The 19,078-nt window shown below is 32.7% G+C and overlaps 1 protein-coding gene across 3 annotated transcripts in view; it reads right to left on the reverse strand.

Annotated features, from left to right (window-relative positions):
• Positions 1 to 1,641: 1,641 nt before the first annotated feature.
• Positions 1,642 to 19,078, reverse strand: part of LOC127714194 (putative ankyrin repeat protein RF_0381) — a 33,693-nt gene continuing 16,256 nt past the window's right edge. For 2 of the 3 annotated variants that reach the window (XM_052220210.1, XM_052220211.1), the window contains 7 exons: positions 18,567 to 18,710; positions 13,923 to 14,007; positions 12,274 to 12,318; positions 11,493 to 11,706; positions 7,453 to 7,563; positions 5,545 to 5,711; positions 1,642 to 2,779 (listed from right to left, as the gene is read on the reverse strand). In XM_052220210.1, coding sequence (XP_052076170.1) covers positions 1,878 to 2,779; positions 5,545 to 5,711; positions 7,453 to 7,563; positions 11,493 to 11,706; positions 12,274 to 12,318; positions 13,923 to 14,007; positions 18,567 to 18,710 — 1,668 coding nt within the window. In that variant the 3' untranslated portion in view covers positions 1,642 to 1,877. The remainder of the gene's footprint in view (positions 2,780 to 5,544; positions 5,712 to 7,452; positions 7,564 to 11,492; positions 11,707 to 12,273; positions 12,319 to 13,922; positions 14,008 to 18,566; positions 18,711 to 19,078) is intronic. The other variant, XM_052220212.1, reaches the window with a different exon arrangement.

Genomic DNA, 19,078 nt, shown 5'->3' on the forward strand with positions numbered 1-19,078 from the left:
ATGTTGATCAAGTAACTTTTAACCAAGCTCCTATAGCTTTCGGAACAATAACCAAGAACTACCAGAAAAGTCAAAAACAACATTTCAAAGGCAATTACTCCAAAACTGGATGACCAATTTTTCAGAAATTTTAATCAGGTTATAAATAGAGCTTTTCGTTCTGACCATTATTACCTCCATTATTATTTCAATATTTGCCACAGCTCCTGAGATATTTTATTTGGTAATCACGAAGCCTAGGTGACATAGTTCATCTACTGTATTATTTGCCTTTTAATACTGAGTCTCTTTTCCGTCTTTTTAAACCAGTAAGATCGGAACCTTTACATGATGAAAATAGGAAATTCCTTCCAGTTCAATTTTCAAATAAAGGAATTGATCCAATCAACAGCAACGTTCTTCATCACAAGGAGGTAACATCTAGAATTCCACATTTTTTTCAAAATCAGTCTGTTCCCTATTGTATCCAACAGTTATACCAAAACCATTGCACCTAAAGTATTTAACTGCATTGCAGGACCTTGATTTAGAAGAATTAAAAAAAAAAAAAAAAACTCGGACATGTGACTGTTCCCACTCGTCTTATATTTACATCCCCTCTGGCCATGTTATTACTGGGGATCTAAACATAATTCAACATGAACATCTACGAAAGGTGATATCTCATGGTCCTAAGTTCAGAGAACCCCAACACCAAGGAAATAATTATGGATTTAATCGAGGACTACGCCAGGGCATGGGCTAAACGAGAAGAAGTTGAACTGGACACTTTGTCAGAATGGGTCAAAACAATCAGGTCTCTCATAAAACATCGAATTCATAAGTTGAAAAACTGTAAGAATGATTGACCAAAGTCCGTTTTCAGAGACAAAGAAGCTGTGAAATGTCTATCATATCTTCACGATAAATATGTTGTTGTTCTGCGGACAAAGCTTTAAATAATATTGTCTTTGTATGTAAATCGTATTACTATGAGTGTCTTGTAAAAGATTTAGGAATAAATGAGCACTCAGGTAATCACACGTACAAAAATATATCATTTGACAAGGATGAGATTTTGGCTAATCATATGTCCGTCATGGCTTCAAAGAACATTACATTGAACAGAAAATCTGAGGACTTACTTTGTTTGTATTGAATACCTTAGCTTCACAAAATTCCGTACAAACAACGGTACATTGCCGGCTCATATGCATATCTACAAAGGAATTGTCCTTTAGATTGTCAAAAATTCTGTTCGCAGTGAAAGGGGGTCTTCAGTAATACTTTGAAAATATTTACAGCGATAAAAAGATAATATTATTTAATGTATGTTTTGTTTGTAGAATGATTTGACATATAATGTTGTCAGCTAATGCAGCATTTATAAACGTAAATAATTAAAGCCATGACCTCTTGCATGCCTATCAACTTCACCGTTTGAAAGAACTCGTAACATGTAAGTTATGATATTGTTGTTGCAATTAATTCCATTTGTTAGTACGCTAGTCATTTTCAGTTTTGGAATTGTAATCTGGATTTGGCCTAATCAAAATTCCGATACTTGGTTACGTTATTTGTGAATAATATTTTTAAATGATAAAGCTAACAACATTGGTATTACGTTAACAAATCTAATCTCATTGGCAGTAAAATATGCCGTTATTTAAATACTTTTATTAATGTAAATTTAAAATAGCAAGTTTTTCAAAGGAAAAACGTCTATCCAAGCATCGTGATAGAGATAGAGTTAATGCAATTTTACTGTAGACCACGCGATACCACAGAAACATTTCATATAAATCGTGTGACCTCTATGATAGGCTTTCTTGTAAGAGCCAACAGTAAAGAGTACTCAAATCTTCAATTATAGATAAGGAGGTTATAGTTTAATATGTTCACAGAATTTCGTCTTGGATATTTAACATTGGTTCAATTTCACAGTACATAAGGAAAGCTTTAAGTGTCTTTGGTAAAGGAAGGCCGTGAATGTTCGATTCAAACTCTTTTCCTGTGATGGCGTGTATTGTATTTCGTATAATAATTCTGGTCTGATCTTTCAGTGATGCTGGTTTCCTGAACTCTTCAAATATAAAATCTTTTGTGCTGGTTCCAGTTATGATGTTCGATCTTTCTATATTTAACGGTAGTACATTTCTGAATTTTAGTTCATGTTTAATTAAGATATACAAAAAGAATAAATTTGTTGATTCATAATTATATGTTTCATTTATAAGCCATGATGTTTCCTCATAATATTTCCGATCTATTTTGCAACCATATTTCAACAAAATACAAGTTGAGATATGCCGATGTGTCCTCATTCCATAATCTAAAGGAGATAATCCATGAATATCTTTACAGTTGACGATTGCACCACACTTTAAAAGATATTCCATAATTTTGTTTCCTTCTCTTAAAACTTTTAAATATTCATCGATTTTATGTTTTTGATCAAAGTTACTATATATATTATTTATTCGGCAAAATCGCACAACAATTTGAAACATCCCACTTCTTAAACAATAGAAAAGTGGAGTCTGTCCAAATGAATCTTTGATATTAACATCTCCACCTGACTTTATTATGACCTTCACTGTTTCTAATGTCCCCGCACTACAGGCGATATGCAATGGTCTCCTGTCATTTAAAAGAATAAGGTTGATGTCGACACCGTGCGAAATTAACAAAGACACGATGTTGGTGTGACGGTTTTCGATCGCAGTTATCAATGGATATTTTTGACACGTTAGCTGTGATATGGTTTCATTTCGTTTTTCTGTTTTATTGATAACCGCTCCTGAAAAAAAATGTATGATCAAAAACATTTGCAAGGTAGTGAACTTTCCACTTTCTTTTATGCTATAATGACCTCTACTGTGGACCTTCAAATCAGAAACAATAGAATGCCACTGAAGAACGTTAACGGTATTTTTTTCTGTTTTGACGTTAACAATACATATTTATCATTGGTTTATTTGGTCACGTGTTTCACAATATACATTTGGTTTTGTTTTACAATTTTGACATATTGACTCGACGTTACTATTTTAAAAAATTATATTGACTCCATGTTAATAAAAATAGTAACATCGAATCAATATCATTTCCAAAAATAGTAACATCGAGTCAATACCATTTTCAAACTTACACTATTTATATACGTAATGTATAAATTAAGGACTTTCACTCGGTCAAAAAATTATATATGGACCTGTTAGATGATATTGAACATCGGACTTCGTCCTCGATCAATATGATCTGAACAGGTCCATATATAGAGTATTAACATCGTTAATAGTCCATAATTGATAAATATTGGAGCGTGACGATAAAGAACAACTTTGTGAAAAATTTTTGATGTAACCATTTGGAAAAGAAACTCTGAAAGATAGTACCAATTCGCACGTTATGTCCTAATAGGCCCAAAATAAGGTAATCATAGAGAACAATGTTACATCTTCTACTACTTAAATTGAAGAAACAGAGAGATGTGTTCATCAGCTGGGATATCTCATTTAAAACATGAAAGTATCAGACGATTAACCAACTCTTTTTGATGAGATTTTTTACTTTTAAGGTCGTGTTTAATTTATGTAACAATCTGAACTAATGACGAAAGTACAGAATTTAACTTTGCTGTAAAGAGTACAGTCGGCAAAGGAGGATGGAAAAGTTAAAATAGTTGTCTCTGTAATTGTCAAATAGTCATATTTAATATTTTTTGGTTCATTTCATCTGTGTTATTGACAAAGTAAATGGAAAATTTTAAGACAGTGTTTTCTTTTAATTCTCACATTATATGCTGATCAACACAGATTTTTGATATACTTATAGATTATCGATGGTTTTTCAAACGAGAGAGTGTTTCTCAGCGACAATCTCATCAAAGGGCGACATCCTCGAGTTTGAAAGACCATTGATAATCTGTTTATCGCTAGTTTGCCTATGACGTCGTTAATGTATACATTGACAACGTCATGTGCATCCTTAAGTTTCTAACGATAATTTTCCATCTCAAGCGAGTAGCATGATATGAAAAATTATCACCAAAAAGGAATTATGCACGAAATGCCGATAAATGTAGTAAATAATACGTTGGCGATTTTTCTAAATATCAGCTAATAATTTATTCCTAATGAATTAAAAAAAAAAAGTCGTTATAAATGATGTGTCATGTGTTTAAGATTCGGATCAAATTGATATCCGTGTTCATTAAAATATCTATACAAGGAAAGAGGATTTTAGTCAAGATTGATGTACTAGTAATATAATTTTATTTGATAACATATAACTTCTTTATTTCTAAAGAAACATGAAAACGTATTCATTGTTTAAAGAAATAGTTTGACTTGCATTTAATTTAAAAATGAGTCCTCAGACATCCGTGTACTTTAAAAGACAACCTTAAGGTTTTATGAATATGTCTATACTTTGAAATGTTCGATTTGATTTCTATGTTATACATGTATATGTATAAAACAATTTCAGTCAAATCTAGACAAAAACCAACAAAAATTTAAAAGCCACGACGAATCACTGGTCTGAACAGTGTTTGAAACTGGTCCGAGTTGTCTTTAAATTGGTCTGAACAGTGTTTGAAACTGGTCCGAGTTGTCTTTAAATTGGTCTGAGATGTGTTTGTCCGATTCATCTTTGGTCCGAGTTGTCCTAATTCCGTTTGAAAACCTCCATCTAAATAAATGTAGTTTCGAAGTATAATCATTTTAAAAGGGTTGTTTGAACTGGATTTACGTCCTTGATAATCGGGATAAGGTAATTTAGTCTATTTTCCAAAAACAAAGGAAAAAATGAGGAAGTTTGTTAACATTTAGGCTTCAGTGCCCGAGACTTGATAGGCAAGTAAGAAATGCCATGACGATTACGTATTCTATAAACTAGTGGAGTAGGAACAGCTTACCCTACCGGATCAACATATTGATTTTTTTATTGATTGTTGTTTGCCGGAGCAACAAGTTCACTTCTATATCGTAAATTTGGGATTTGACGTTCGCAAATCCATGTTTACTATATGATATCCATATGGGATACTCAGTTATTTTATATAAATAAACTTATTATAGATACCAGGATTAGAATTGTGTACGCAAGACGCAGGTTTCGTCTTCACAAGACTCATCAGTGACGTTCGAATCAAAAAAGTTAAAAAGATTAAATAGTTGTTTGCTCAACTTTTCACAAAGTGACAATTGAGATTTTGAGAATGGTTCATAGTGTAAAAAGTAAAACAACAAAAAAACCAAAGAAAATTCAAAACGGAAAGTCCCTTAACAATTGGCAAAATCAAAAGCTAAAACACATGAAACGAATGGAAAACTACTGTCATATTCCTGACTTGGTACAGGCGTTTCTTTATGTAGAAAATGGTGGATTAAACCTGGTTTTAAAGCTAGCCAAACCTCTAAGTGTGCCCGTTGACCAATTGCAGGTCTGTGTAAAATCTATCATTGTAGGTAGTAGTTATGATTTAAACCTGTCCCAATGGCGATTACCTAATTACTCTTCTACTTGAAGGTTATTTCTTTTAATTCAAAATATTCTCACCTGATTCAAGTAACAATCTTGCAACATCAGTATGGCCATTTTGGCATGCTAAGTACAAAGGAGATTCTAAATCTTTGCTGAGTTTATTTATATCAGACCCACAATGCAGTAAGGTGAGAACACCATCTGTTCTTCCGTTACAACTTGTATAATGTAAAGCCGTTCTCCTAAGAAAATATAAAGTTGTGTAATATTTTGACATATCACTGCACGTGTTTTTTTAGAATGAGCTTCACCATTAATGTTCATAAACCAAACGGTGTTATCCAAAATGGTTTAGAGGAACCTCAAACAAAAAGTATAATCGTCTAAGATTCATCTTTGTCTTTTTGTGAAATTTAACCATCCATCTACGTTTCACATAAAACGAGGATTAATGAAAATATCGATAACACACAAGAATTGAAGAAGGTTGGGAAATTGCAATTGCAAACAAAATGATACAAAACAAAACACAAAACAAAAAATATTAAAGAATTCAAAATCAAGACTTTAAATATAGACAAATGTCTTTACAATATACCAAGCTCAAAAGCAACTCTAGGATGAAAAAACTGAATAACTTTAACTAAGTAAAACGCAATTAAACTAAATAATACCGTCGACATGGTCAAGATTAAAATAAAACTAGATAACCTTATTGTGATTGTGTCCAGGTCTGGTTCCAGTAGTTTCAGAGGAGAAAAAGTCAACAGATGATGAAAGCCAAGTGATGGCAAAAGCTTACAATGGCACTTTTGGCCAGGTGTGCTTAAAAGTTCAGACATTTGTTTGATTTTGGAATGAAACAAGAGTGCAACAAACGAGGTGAACCCTGTTTGAAAGACATGTAGACCATGCAAAGATCCCATATACCAAATAAAGTTATTCTATTACTCACAATAAGTTAGAAATGAACATGAAAAATTCAATACATAGTTTTAAGCAGTCTTTGAACCATGAAAATGAGGTCAAGCACAAAGGACATATGACAGACAGAAACTAGACAAAGGGATGCCGCACTCCACTCTGAAGTAACTGTATTATAACAAAGTCAATATAGGACTTTCTTTGAGATACTATTATGTCTGGGAGACACAAATGATGCCCCCACAGATGCAAAGTGTTATTTTAAAATACACAAAGTTGAGTATGGGAGCACATAGGTCTATGGTTCACTGTAAGAGGAGTTATCCGGAAACGCTATGCACCTCTTATGCATGTACATGTATATACTCCAAAAATGACAAAGTTCAACTATCTCCCAAAAGAGCAAATATCAATAAAAATCAAAACCCTGACCACATGCTCACCTTCAATTACGTACAAACAGCCAGCAAAGTGAAAATTTCCTAGCATTCAAACTGTAGGAGAAGTTATCCTGAAACACTATGCACCTCTTATGCAAGTAAATACTACAAAAAACGACAAAGTTCAACTATCTCCCAAAAGAGCAAATATCAATAAAAATCAAAACCCTGACCACATGCACACCTTCAATATATATACAAACAGCCAGCAAAGTGAAAACTTCCTAACATTCAAAATGTAGGAGGAGTTATCTGGAATAGCTATGTACCCATAATGGGACGGACGGACGGACAGGGGTTAAACAATATGCCTCCCAACTTTCAGTTGCGGGGTATAAAAATAAAGAATAAAATATGACTCACATAACACGTGTTTCTGATGGTTCTCCATAATTTGAAACCAACTCCAAAACGAAATGAAACATAAGCACATCATAATATCAAAACATCAGAAGATGGTAAGACCGCGCGAATTTCTTAGAAAGAGAACAAAAAACTTCACTTCAAATGCACACACAATAAACAATAATATTGAACAAATAATAAATATAATGCTATATTTTGAAACAGAGATGAAGTTCAACTGCATTTACAGTTTAATCTACACTATACAACATACCCCGTAGCATCTTCAACGTTCGTATCTGGATTGCGATGGCAAATTGCAATAACCGATTTCATGTCGTCAATTATGGCTGCCTGAAGTAAAATCGTTATATTCTGGGTTTCCCTGTAGAAATAATGAAGTAATGTTCATCAGGTACTCTCGAATGATAAAGTTGTACTCATTTTGACATTTTCAACATGACATGGTGTGCAAAATTTATTTTTATGCAAGTTCTGATATTGAGCGCAAGTGTTTATCGTCACATGATTGATTGTTTGAGAAAAGCTTTGTTGTCGCAAAAAATTTCATCTGCAAACTTCAATGGATTGGGACATAAACACGAGGATTTGAACTGATTGATTGTTGACGTTTAATGCCATTTTCAGACCTATTGGTTATATCATAGCGGTCAGTTTTTATTGGTGCAGGGAATTTGAATGCCCGAGAGAAACATCGACCTTCGGAAGGAAAACTAATCAATTAAGATGAAATTGAACGCACTTGCAACTACCGGTGAAAACAAAGAGAGGGTTGAATGCTAAAAAATGAAATACCCCATCCACATTTTCCTATGTCTAGTTAAAGTCAGGAATATGAGTCATGACAAGTAGTTGTAGTCAAATAATTTGGTATTTGATGGCAAATCTTTGATAGAATCTGTTAGTTTATGTCGCACCTTTATCCTTTATTAGATTCTGGGCGATTTTTTAGGCAAACATATGGTTTGGACTCTTTGTCTATTGTTGAAGGCCGTTTTTTTTTGTTGATTTGCTTTATCATGGACGTGTATCGAATACCTTCTTTTAATCATCAGTATGAAAATATGCCTGGAAAAAAAATTCTTTACCAGCTTTTTCATGAAAAGACACAATTAGAAATTGAAATGACCTTAAACACAGTTGTATATATCCGAACAAACTAATAACTACTCATAAGTTATTTTTCTCAAATATCACAACCATCTATCAAACAAGTTGCTTTCTTTAAAAAAAAGAACCCAAGACCGATGACTGGTCACCAAAAAATTGTTGCTGCATTTTTGTTTGCTTTTGAATTGAAATAATTGACTGTGAATAGAATAAGATAATGATGATGTTAAAACACATTTAGTTAAAATATGTAATTGTGTGTAGATTCTTGCACAAGTCAGTTGAAAGCAATGTTGGATAGTTTTGAATAGAAAAGTGTATAAATACAGCTACTATTTGAATTTAGATTTTAAGGCTCGACTATTTTATTTATTACTTGGAAGAGTACACCATTTTTTTCATAATCCTATTGCAAATCCCAGTTTCTGCAAACCGGATGTCTAATGCAGATTGCACAAACCAATCGCAATATAAATTTAAGCACTCAGTTTGCTTTATTATCTGCATGCATTTATTTTATCTATCATATCTTCATATTTTGTTTCCTGGATGCCTTCAATTATTTTTAACTCGTATTTGAAGCTGTCTATTTTCATGGTAGATGTTGTATAGATAAATTTAAAGTCCAATTACCATGTGAAATGAAACCCAGTTGCATGCAACTTATAAGGTTTCGTGTATTTTTCTTGAGAGTATATAACACACCAGCTTCATTGGGACCTCTTATATAGAGACTTATTTTGGTCTCATAAAACATCTCAAATTTTAAGGATTTCCTGATTCTACTTAAATCAATCCAAATTTTCTACTGGAAAACTTGGTTTTGAAGAATATCTTATTTTCAGAAGTTTTATGAATACCTGAACATACTCTCAAAAGAACCAATTTATATAAAAAGATACCAGGATTAAAATGCTTTACGCCAGGCGCGAGTTAAGACTGCAAAGAATCATCAGTGACGCTTGAATAAAACAGTTAAAAAGGCCAAATAAAATACGAAGTTTAAAGAAATTCAGGACCCAAAATTTCGAAACAAAGGTTTTGCCGAATACATCTAAAGTAATCTATTCCTATTTCCTTTCGAAAATGTCAAGGTTTATAATAGGACAGTGACTCGAAAAAGAAAAGAAAAGAGAAACAGCTAGAGGTCAGAATTCCGCAAGTAATGATGACTATGCTTGAAAGTCACATGTCAAGCTCTTACTGCCGTGTCCTGAATTTAGATAAGAAACGCGAAAATTCACATTCGCGAGTGAAATTAATATTTATGCATGCACGTGGTATATTTGCGCAAGAAATAGTAAATAGAAATCATACGCACTGATATTCTGGATAAGAATACGCATTTGCGTCATCACATATATTAATCTAATATTTGAATTCTACCTACCTCAAGTGTTTTGACTCCGGATTCATTGCCATTTAATCCGGAATTTGTGTGAACGCAAACCGATAGTGTGCGTGTGAACAGGGTTATATATAATGTGAATGAACCAAGACGTGTATGACAGCTGGTCAACACAATGAATACAATTTTCAAAATCGTACCACAGTGCAAAGATTAATATGCTATAAGGTTTAACTATTAAAACAAACAAATAAAAAAGAATTGAAATTCTATAATTAACATACATTCCTGTTAATGAATATTTTCCGATAATTTAGAATATAAAACGTCAAGTTATTACGGATGGGCATTTTATGCATCAAATCAATCTCTTCTTAAAGTCTAACTTTCCACTATATGGATATATTGCTATACAAAATATAAGCAGAGACTTATAAAACCATACTAAAACAGTATAAAATAATTAACATAGTAATTAAATTTTATGATTACTGTAAAATATTTATTACGTTTTTTGTGAGATGCAAGGATTTAAAATCCTTGTGAATTAAAACCATGCAAGTATTTGTTCATTCACTACCGTTTAAAATTAAGATATTTAGCTAACTTTGGGTACGCATCCCTGCTCATTGGTGCTCATACGTTGCATATAATTTTCACAAATGTAATGACTGTTCAAACCTGTGAGACATAATTATATAATGCACGTATATATAACATTTCAAATTATATTCTATTTAGAATAAATTCATTCTCAGTTTAACCTTAATAATGAATATTCTCTTGGTCTGGTAGTATCTATTAATGAAATAATTAGATATTTGTGACAGAAAAAAATCCGTTTGTTTAATTATCTTTCTGCTTTCCGACCACTGTGTTTCCGACCTAAGATAAATATTTATAACAGAAATATCGTTAAAAAAATCTTAATTTTCTTCATGCTTTCCAACATTTTCCCATGCTATGATTGAAATACAAAATATCAAATGATAAACGTTCAGAAATAATCAGTTTATTCCGGGACATTATATATCTATAAACTATTCCCAGGTTTATTGTCACAATGCACAACAGCACGCAGTATTAAATACTACACACACAACGCGTACAGGGATCGTCTAAAACCATGAATCATATAATTGCGTTTTCATTATACTTGATATTTAATAAACATTTGAATTATTAAAAACACATAAAGGCAAATAGGTTCTAACATATAAATGATATTTTGACTGCAATCTAGTCATTATTGTTTTACTATCCAATCTACAAATGAACTGTGATTGATGAAATATACGATGTCACATGGTAGCCTATCCATAGAGGGACCGTATCAAAGACATAGATAACTACCTGAGTGTATAAATGATCGAAAATTTTTGAGACGTTCTGAGAATCTTGATTCCATCATATATTTTCCAAGCCACAATTTGTAAAAGTAAACCATTATAGGTCAAAGTACAGCCTTCAACACAGAGCCTTGGCTCGTACCGAACAGCAAGCTATAAAGGGCCCCAAAAATGACGTGTAAAACCATTCAACCAGGAAAACCAACTGTCTAATCTATATAAAAAACTAGAAACACTTATGAACCACATCAACAAACGACAACCACTGAACGCCTACAATAACCTCGTATGTAATCGTAACTACTCGGTCATTCTAGTAGGCGTAGCGAGAAGTGGTTGTGGTAACCAACTTTATGGAAATATGATTCAAAAAGATGTTTAAAGTTTTAAACCAGAAATACAGCAAAACAAGAACTGAAACTAACAGTCTTTCAATATTGCCGCAATAGAATTAGCGTTACGAAAATGATACAATGGAAAACTTACCTAGTTCCTTTTACTGATTGTTTCACGTAAATATTTACATCAATTTCAATATTTGCTAGAAGTATTTCAGATACAGAGTGATTTCCCTTTGATATGGCTACCCATAATGGCGTCTGCTTCGACTGGTTGACAGTGTTAACGAGGAAGCCGTAATGAAGAAGGAATGACGTAGCCTCTTGGTTTCCTAACTTGCAGGCAATGTGTAACGGAGAATCTAGAAAGAACAAATGATGTATTGTCTTGTAGATTTTTTTGTATATGCTTGCTGAAGTTCTTGGTTGACTTAAATATGAAATAATTATATCGTTTAATAAAAACCCATTAGAATAAGGCAATGCCTTTTGCATATAATATAAAGAGATTTAAAAATAAGAAACTTGTTGCCTTCTCAAATCACGAAACTAAAATGGGTTATGATACTTTTTACAGATTCTGCAGTTTACAATTGCTACATATTCAAAATAAAACAAAACAGTACTAGCTAAAGGCCAACCCCCCCAAAAAAAAGCAATAAAAATTACCCCCCCCCCAAAAAAAAAAAACAAAAAAAAAAACAAAAAAAAAACCAATAAAAATTACCCTCCCCCACAAAAAAAACAACATTTTTAAAATGTATTTACAACAAGTGTGATTGGACTTGTTTAAAGTAGCAGCTAAACAAAATGTACCCTTTTTGTATCAGTAACATAGGTTGTCACATAATTGTATCGATTGAAGATTTTTCAATTTGATTCTTAAACATTTAAATGGCTACTGAAAAATATTTATTCGACAAACTTACGATTGTCTTTGCATTGCTTTGTGAGGATCATCCTTTCTTTGCCTCCTAAAAAAGAGAAAACAGATGAAACTTAATATACAACATCTCATAGTTTTGATATAGTCTCCTACTGATTTAATATCTATAAACTTTTCTACATAGGTTTTAAAGATGGGCTAGTTATTATTTCTGTAGACATATAATACAAGAGATTGGCTACTCCATTTAATGGCCATATTATCTATTGAAATAAAATTCCGTTCTCTCATTATTTTTCCGACTACTATTCACGTACAGACATATTCTTTCGCTTTTATTTTTTCTCCTCGTTTTTTTAGAAATTTTCCGGATATGGTTTTAAAACGTACCCTTTGAAATAAAATATATTATGAACAATAAAGGAAAAAATATGTCATCAAGATTTTGAAAAACCAGAGGTTCATGTAAAAAGAGATGTTTGTTGATATGGTATATAATTCATTTTTGTTTGTGATATTACAAGCACAGAAATCTAGATGATTTCTTCGATTTTATTCTAAAATAGGTCTTATCTTCTTTAATGAGGGGGTGGACAGCTTTTGAGGGAGGTGAGGGGGGGGTGGGGAGGTGGGAGAGAAAAAAATATTCTAAAAGTGGGAGGTGGGAGGTAGGGGGCGGGAGGTGGGAGAAGGGTATCCCTTGTCCACCCCCTCTTTAATAATTTCAAAGTAGCCAATAGTTAAACTTTCCAAAAAAGTTTCTATCATTATAACAAATATTTTTGGTTTGTTCGTATCAATATTTTGCTATTTCCTGTACTTTCGAGATATTTGATGCATGTTAGTTTTGAATCTTTCATTTTCATTACCATGCCAATTAGTTTTCAATCGATTTCCGAAAATCTCCTAAAACGTGTTTGGAAAGCAGCGAAGAAAAGGTTACGTTATAGTTCTAAAGTTCTACAAGTGCAGAATGGCATGATTCTGCAATATCCGTGTACATCCCATGAATCCCCTCATAACGACAGATACATATTACTTCTGTCTATAACTTTTCCCGTTCAGATTTTAAGAAGCACTCGATTAACCATGAAGGGAGGTTAGTTGATTTCACTCGAATGAGGTTCGATACCTTTAATACCGCTTTTAAAATTACCATCGATAGGTCATTAATATCTGATATTATAAAAGATGAGCAAACCTGATTTTACCCGTAACCATTAAGTTTTTATGGTACGATAGCGTCCGTTTGGCTGCGCGGGATGTATAAATACGCAGACACGTCCGTTTGTATTAGGGACTATGTTTCGTTTAGGGAGAGTCCAAAACTCTCTGCAGGTTAAAGAAAACTTTCAAAAGCCCTTTGACAAGCACACATATCTTCCCATTATAACCTTTTTATAATTTTCCAGTGGCAGTCGAAATTCCCGTCCTTCATCCCGGTTAACACACCAAGCAGAACCTACATGTATTGTTTAGATTTATTGTTAATTTAGGAACATTCATGTAATATTTGCTACTGTATGTTAAGCAACAACAAAAACCGACCAATGACTTAAATATAAGCGAAATTTAATTACAGAATCTAAAGGAATATCGACGATTTCTTTATTTATTATGGTTTTAATGAATATACGCTTATGAAAATAATACCCATAATGCATTGGATTCAAAATTAAGCTAACAAAATACCTGAATCATCTACTCTCTGTAAAATACATTGAAGCATTTCTGTATTTCCCATTTCTATACAGCAACAGATGGAATCTCGAACGACCTTTAGAAGAGAATGTAAAGTGGGAAGGTATACAATATTATTTACATTTTAAAATGGAGTTTGTATAAAAAAAAAAGTGTTGATCGATTTTTATTTTGCAATATGTTGATTTCGTCAGTTTATGGATTAAGGCTGTGGGGTCGTTAATACAAATAAGAATTAAGAAATTGAATGGGTCTATTAATACCCATGCTAAGCCTAGGTGGTCGAGTGGTCTAGTGCGTCGGGCATAGTGCAGGTGGTCGAGTGGTCTAGCGCGTCGGGCATAGTGCAGGTGGTCGAGTGGTCTAGCGCGTCGAACATAGTGCAAGGAGATTTGGTGCCTAGGTGGTCGTGTGGTCTAGCGCGTCGGGCATAGTGCAAGGCGATTTGGTGCCACGATATCTCAGTAGCATGAGTTCGAATCCCGGCCAGGGAAGAACAAAAAATATGCTTCCGCAAATTTACAGATCTAACATTGTTGGGCTGTTGTTTAGCCGAATTATATATACAGAATGTATTTTCAGCCTTGTATCACCATCACTGCTGGTGATCCGATGGATAAAATCTGTTGTAGAGTCGTCACTGTTTCAGACGTATTTATATGTATATAATATATATACATGTATTATATTTCATACAATTAATTAACAAGCAATTAACCACAGATCCAACACAAACTACCATTCGAACGATCAACACCATCCTTCAAGAGATGTGCAACCAAAAGCATATCGATAATGACACCTTTGACTATCTTCGACCTCTTGAGGACGAAGCAAAGGCTGGAAGATTCTATATGTTGCCTAAAATACACAAAACTGACAATCCAGGTCGACCTATTGTTTCAGCGAATAGTCACCCAACTGAAAAGATATTCGAATTTGTAGACCATAACTTAAGACCTCATGTTAAAGAACTTCCCTCTTACATTGAGGATACGACAGATCATTTGAAGAAAATGGAAAGCCTTAATCCTCTACCTGACAATACTATACTCGCATCCATGGACATGTCTTCTTTATATACCAACATTCCACAAGACGAAGGAATAGCAGCGTGTGAAGAGGTATGGAACACTCGTAGTGACAAAAATCCTCCAACTGAGTGCCTTGTTACACTTCTGAAACTAGTGCTGAAGAACAACAACTTCTCTTTCAATGACAAACACTATCTCCAGATAGACGGCACTAGTATGGGCACAATAATGGCCCCGTCATATGCCAACATATTTGCTCATTTTATCATGGTTTCGTTTTATTGACGATATTTATTTTAAATGGACAGATTCACAAGACCATCTGAATGAATTTCTACAACACTGTAACTCTTTCCACCATTCAATTAAATTTACACACGAAACATCTATGGAGAAAATAAACTTCCTTGATACTACGAGTTACATCCAGAACGGAACCATTATAACGAACCTTCAGACGAAAAAAACGGACAAACATCAATTTCTTTCTCCTAAAAGTTGCCATCCTAAACACTGCTCCCGGGGTATCCCATTCAGCCAGGCATTGCGAATCAAGAGAATATGCTCAACCGAAAATAAGCAAAATGCTAAACTTGGACAACTACGCAAACAACTAGTTGTTCGAGGATACAATAACAACATAATTGATACAGCTTTCGAAAGAGCAAACAACACTAGTCACCATGAACTTCTGGAGTACAAGGATAAAAATAAAGGAGTCAACAGAACACCTCTTGTACTCACTTACCATCCTGATCTTAATCAAAGCATCGTCGATGTTGTGATCCAGCCATATTCATAGCTAGTCTAATATTCTTTCTGACCATACTTTTTTCAATATGTTTTTCTCTTTTCATTTCCAATCTTACTGTAAAATTTCTATGTTATTGTCCAAAGGTAGGGAATTTCGCAATATTGATGCAAATATTGATATAAATATTGATATTTCAGTTTTAGACTCTGTCATATTTCTTTTTTATAAATATTTGCAATTTAAAGGTATTGACAAGAATGGAAATGGAAATCGTCAAACAAGTAATATATCTTTTTATATGTCATTAATAATAACTGGCTTAATAATTTCCAGAAAGAGGCATTAAAAATCCAATTTCTCAACAACAAAAATAAAAAAAAATAATAGCTATTTTTTATCTAAATTGGTGTTCGTTCTTCATTAAGAAAAAAAATACATTTCCTGTATTCAAATTAAATGAACAAATACCTAATGCTGAGATATTTCCAATTACTGTTGAATAGCAATATAATGGGATATAAATGTAGAAGAAACAAAAATCTCTGACATATTCCCCATTTCCATTCTCAATTTTAAATAAATTTTATGGCAGAAAATGCTCAGGTAAGAGTTATGCAATTTTGTTTATTGTTTCAACCAAATTTCTGATAATTCTAACTAATTAATTAGAACTTGATTATTGACTTATGTGACAGATGATAATGACACTGTTTTTACAAGTGAAATAAAATTTGCTTCCATTTTGTATACATATTTTTTTCATTTTTTATCTCTTCATTGAAAATAACCCACATCTGTTTAATCATTCAGCTAGCAGGCAAAATTAAAAAAAATAATACATTTGTAGGTATACTATTTAGTTCAAGAATGTGTGTATTCAGTTAGGTGTATAATAAATTGTGTCTATTTAATTATGTAACAGGTCATGAGATATTAACTTTGGTGAATTAAGACAGGGACTGTTTCCAATTAACACTTACACCTTTGAGTGTATTTAATGACTCTTACTTGCCTATGGAAAAAATTGGCATAATACCATTTCAAAAAAGAGTGGGAATCAACTTAGATATATTAATACACATGTTGACCTAGATTTCATTGAACAATCACTTACACAAGGATAAGATACTAATCTAATACTTTCAAAATTCTTATCAACTGATTCAATTGATGTACAAATACTTTTCAAATTAATTCATAAGTAGTAAATCATTATAAATTTTGATTTACAAAGGAACTATATGCATGTGTATATTTAAAATAAAAGGGTTATTCGACCAATCTTTTCTTAATTTAAGGGCAAATAACATGTCAAAAGTTGGCAGTTGATGATTAAAATGGTGTAGAAAGTTTCTGCAAGTCATAAAAACACATAATTAGTTTCATGATATGTCTTCAACTTAGTATTCTGCACCATCTCCAAAACCAGAATGATCGCATAGATCCAGCATGGCTGAATCAGAAATGTGTCATCCATTGTTCAAAAGCATTGGAAAATTGTAGAAAATGACTTCAATTCAAAGTATGTTCCTCACCACCAGTCATGGCCTTCAGAAGACCTAAAAACATCCGTGACAAATTAGTGACAGTTGTATTAACAAAGCAACCTACTCCACCTCCCGGTTGCTACAAACAATGTGGTAGAAGGAATTGCTTATGTTGTAAAGCTGCCAATACAAGCAGTTCTTTCATCAGCTCCTTTACAAAACAAAGTTATACCATCTACTCAAATTTCAACTGTAAAACGGAGAACTCAATTTATGTATTAACATGTAACACTTGTGGCATTCAGTATGTGGGAGAAACAATGGATAAATTTAATATTCGGCTTAATAACCGTCGTTCATGGTACAAAACCAACAAAAACTGTCCTCTCACAAGACATCTTCGCTTCGCTCAAAGAAACATCCTTTTGATAATGTTACTTTCCAAATCATAGAAGTCATCACCGAGTGGGACACCACGGCGAGAAGTAGAAGAGAAAACTTTTGGATACATCAGCTCCAGACTTTAGAACCTGATGGTCTTAATGAAAAAGACGAGAAAAGATACAGGAAATATAAAGAATAATTTAGTACACAGCATCGTCTTTTTTATCCTGTAATATTGGCCAATGGACGTTGCTAACTTCAACTACCAATTTTGTAAAAATCTTGAACTTCATCCAAATTATGTATTATTTTCAAGGCAGCTAAATTCAAGTGCAACATATACATTGAGCTGCAAAAGTTTCTTATCATCTACATCCGATTTCACCTGGATAGATGCACGCTTGATAAAGCTATAGTAAGTCTAATGAAATATTGCGTTTATTTTCATCATTTGGTAAATATTTTAAACATTCTTATATTTACATACTAAATAGTGTGTTAAAATTACATTGTTAGGCAATCTATATATATAATATATATATATATATTGGATGCATCAGCTACGTACTCTTGAACCTGATGGACTGAATGAGAGAGATGAAAAACAGTTTTATCAAAAACAAAAGGAATAATTCTTGAACTTCATACTATTAAACTAATACAATTATTTATTTTGATCTATTTATCGCAATTTACAATAAGCTGCAAAAATACACTAAAGGATATGTACGAAAAGCTGCAAAAATTTCTTAACAGCATTCGATTTTACCTGGATGTTTAGACTGATGAAGCTTATTTGTTTATCAAAATATTGCGTGAATATATAAAATATAACAATAATTTAAAAAAAAAAAGAACACAAAGTGAAGGAGTTTTTTTTCTCTCTAATTTATTCTTTTCTTGTACCATCTAGTATGATGTCTTTTTAATTTCTAGTAGGGAGAGAACAATATAATTGGAATGGCAAATAATTCACCTGTTCGCTGTTGAATTTATCTATAAAATGAATGACTTCTTCTGTATTGCCGCATCGGATTGCATCTCGGATTTCCTGTTTTGAGCCTCGATATACGATACCGTCAATCGCGTCCCAAAAGGTGTCAACAACAGACCAGAAGCTCTGAAAATTATGAAAAATATGAGAAATAAACAAAATATTATTAACTAGATTCTTACAATAAATCGTTCATATTTAACAGTGCCTTAAAAAAGAATATGGAAATCGATAAATGTATGAAAATCAATAAGACTAGAAATAGAAAATTTGTTCTCGGCCTGAATATGAATGAAATATTTGCCACTGGACTTTAAGCAAACGATCAATTAATCAATCAATCAATCAATCAAATACTCCACATACTATACACTTTTATTTACCTAATAGTATTTGTACATTTATAATAGTTATTAAAACACCATAATTGATTTCTTCAACTGTCGTCTTCATATCATACATTGGCATAATAATATTTTCTACACAAGTAATTA

Source organism: Mytilus californianus, unplaced genomic scaffold (genome assembly GCF_021869535.1).
Source record: "Mytilus californianus isolate M0D057914Y unplaced genomic scaffold, xbMytCali1.0.p SCAF_9, whole genome shotgun sequence".
Lineage (NCBI taxonomy): Eukaryota > Metazoa > Mollusca > Bivalvia > Mytilida > Mytilidae > Mytilus > Mytilus californianus.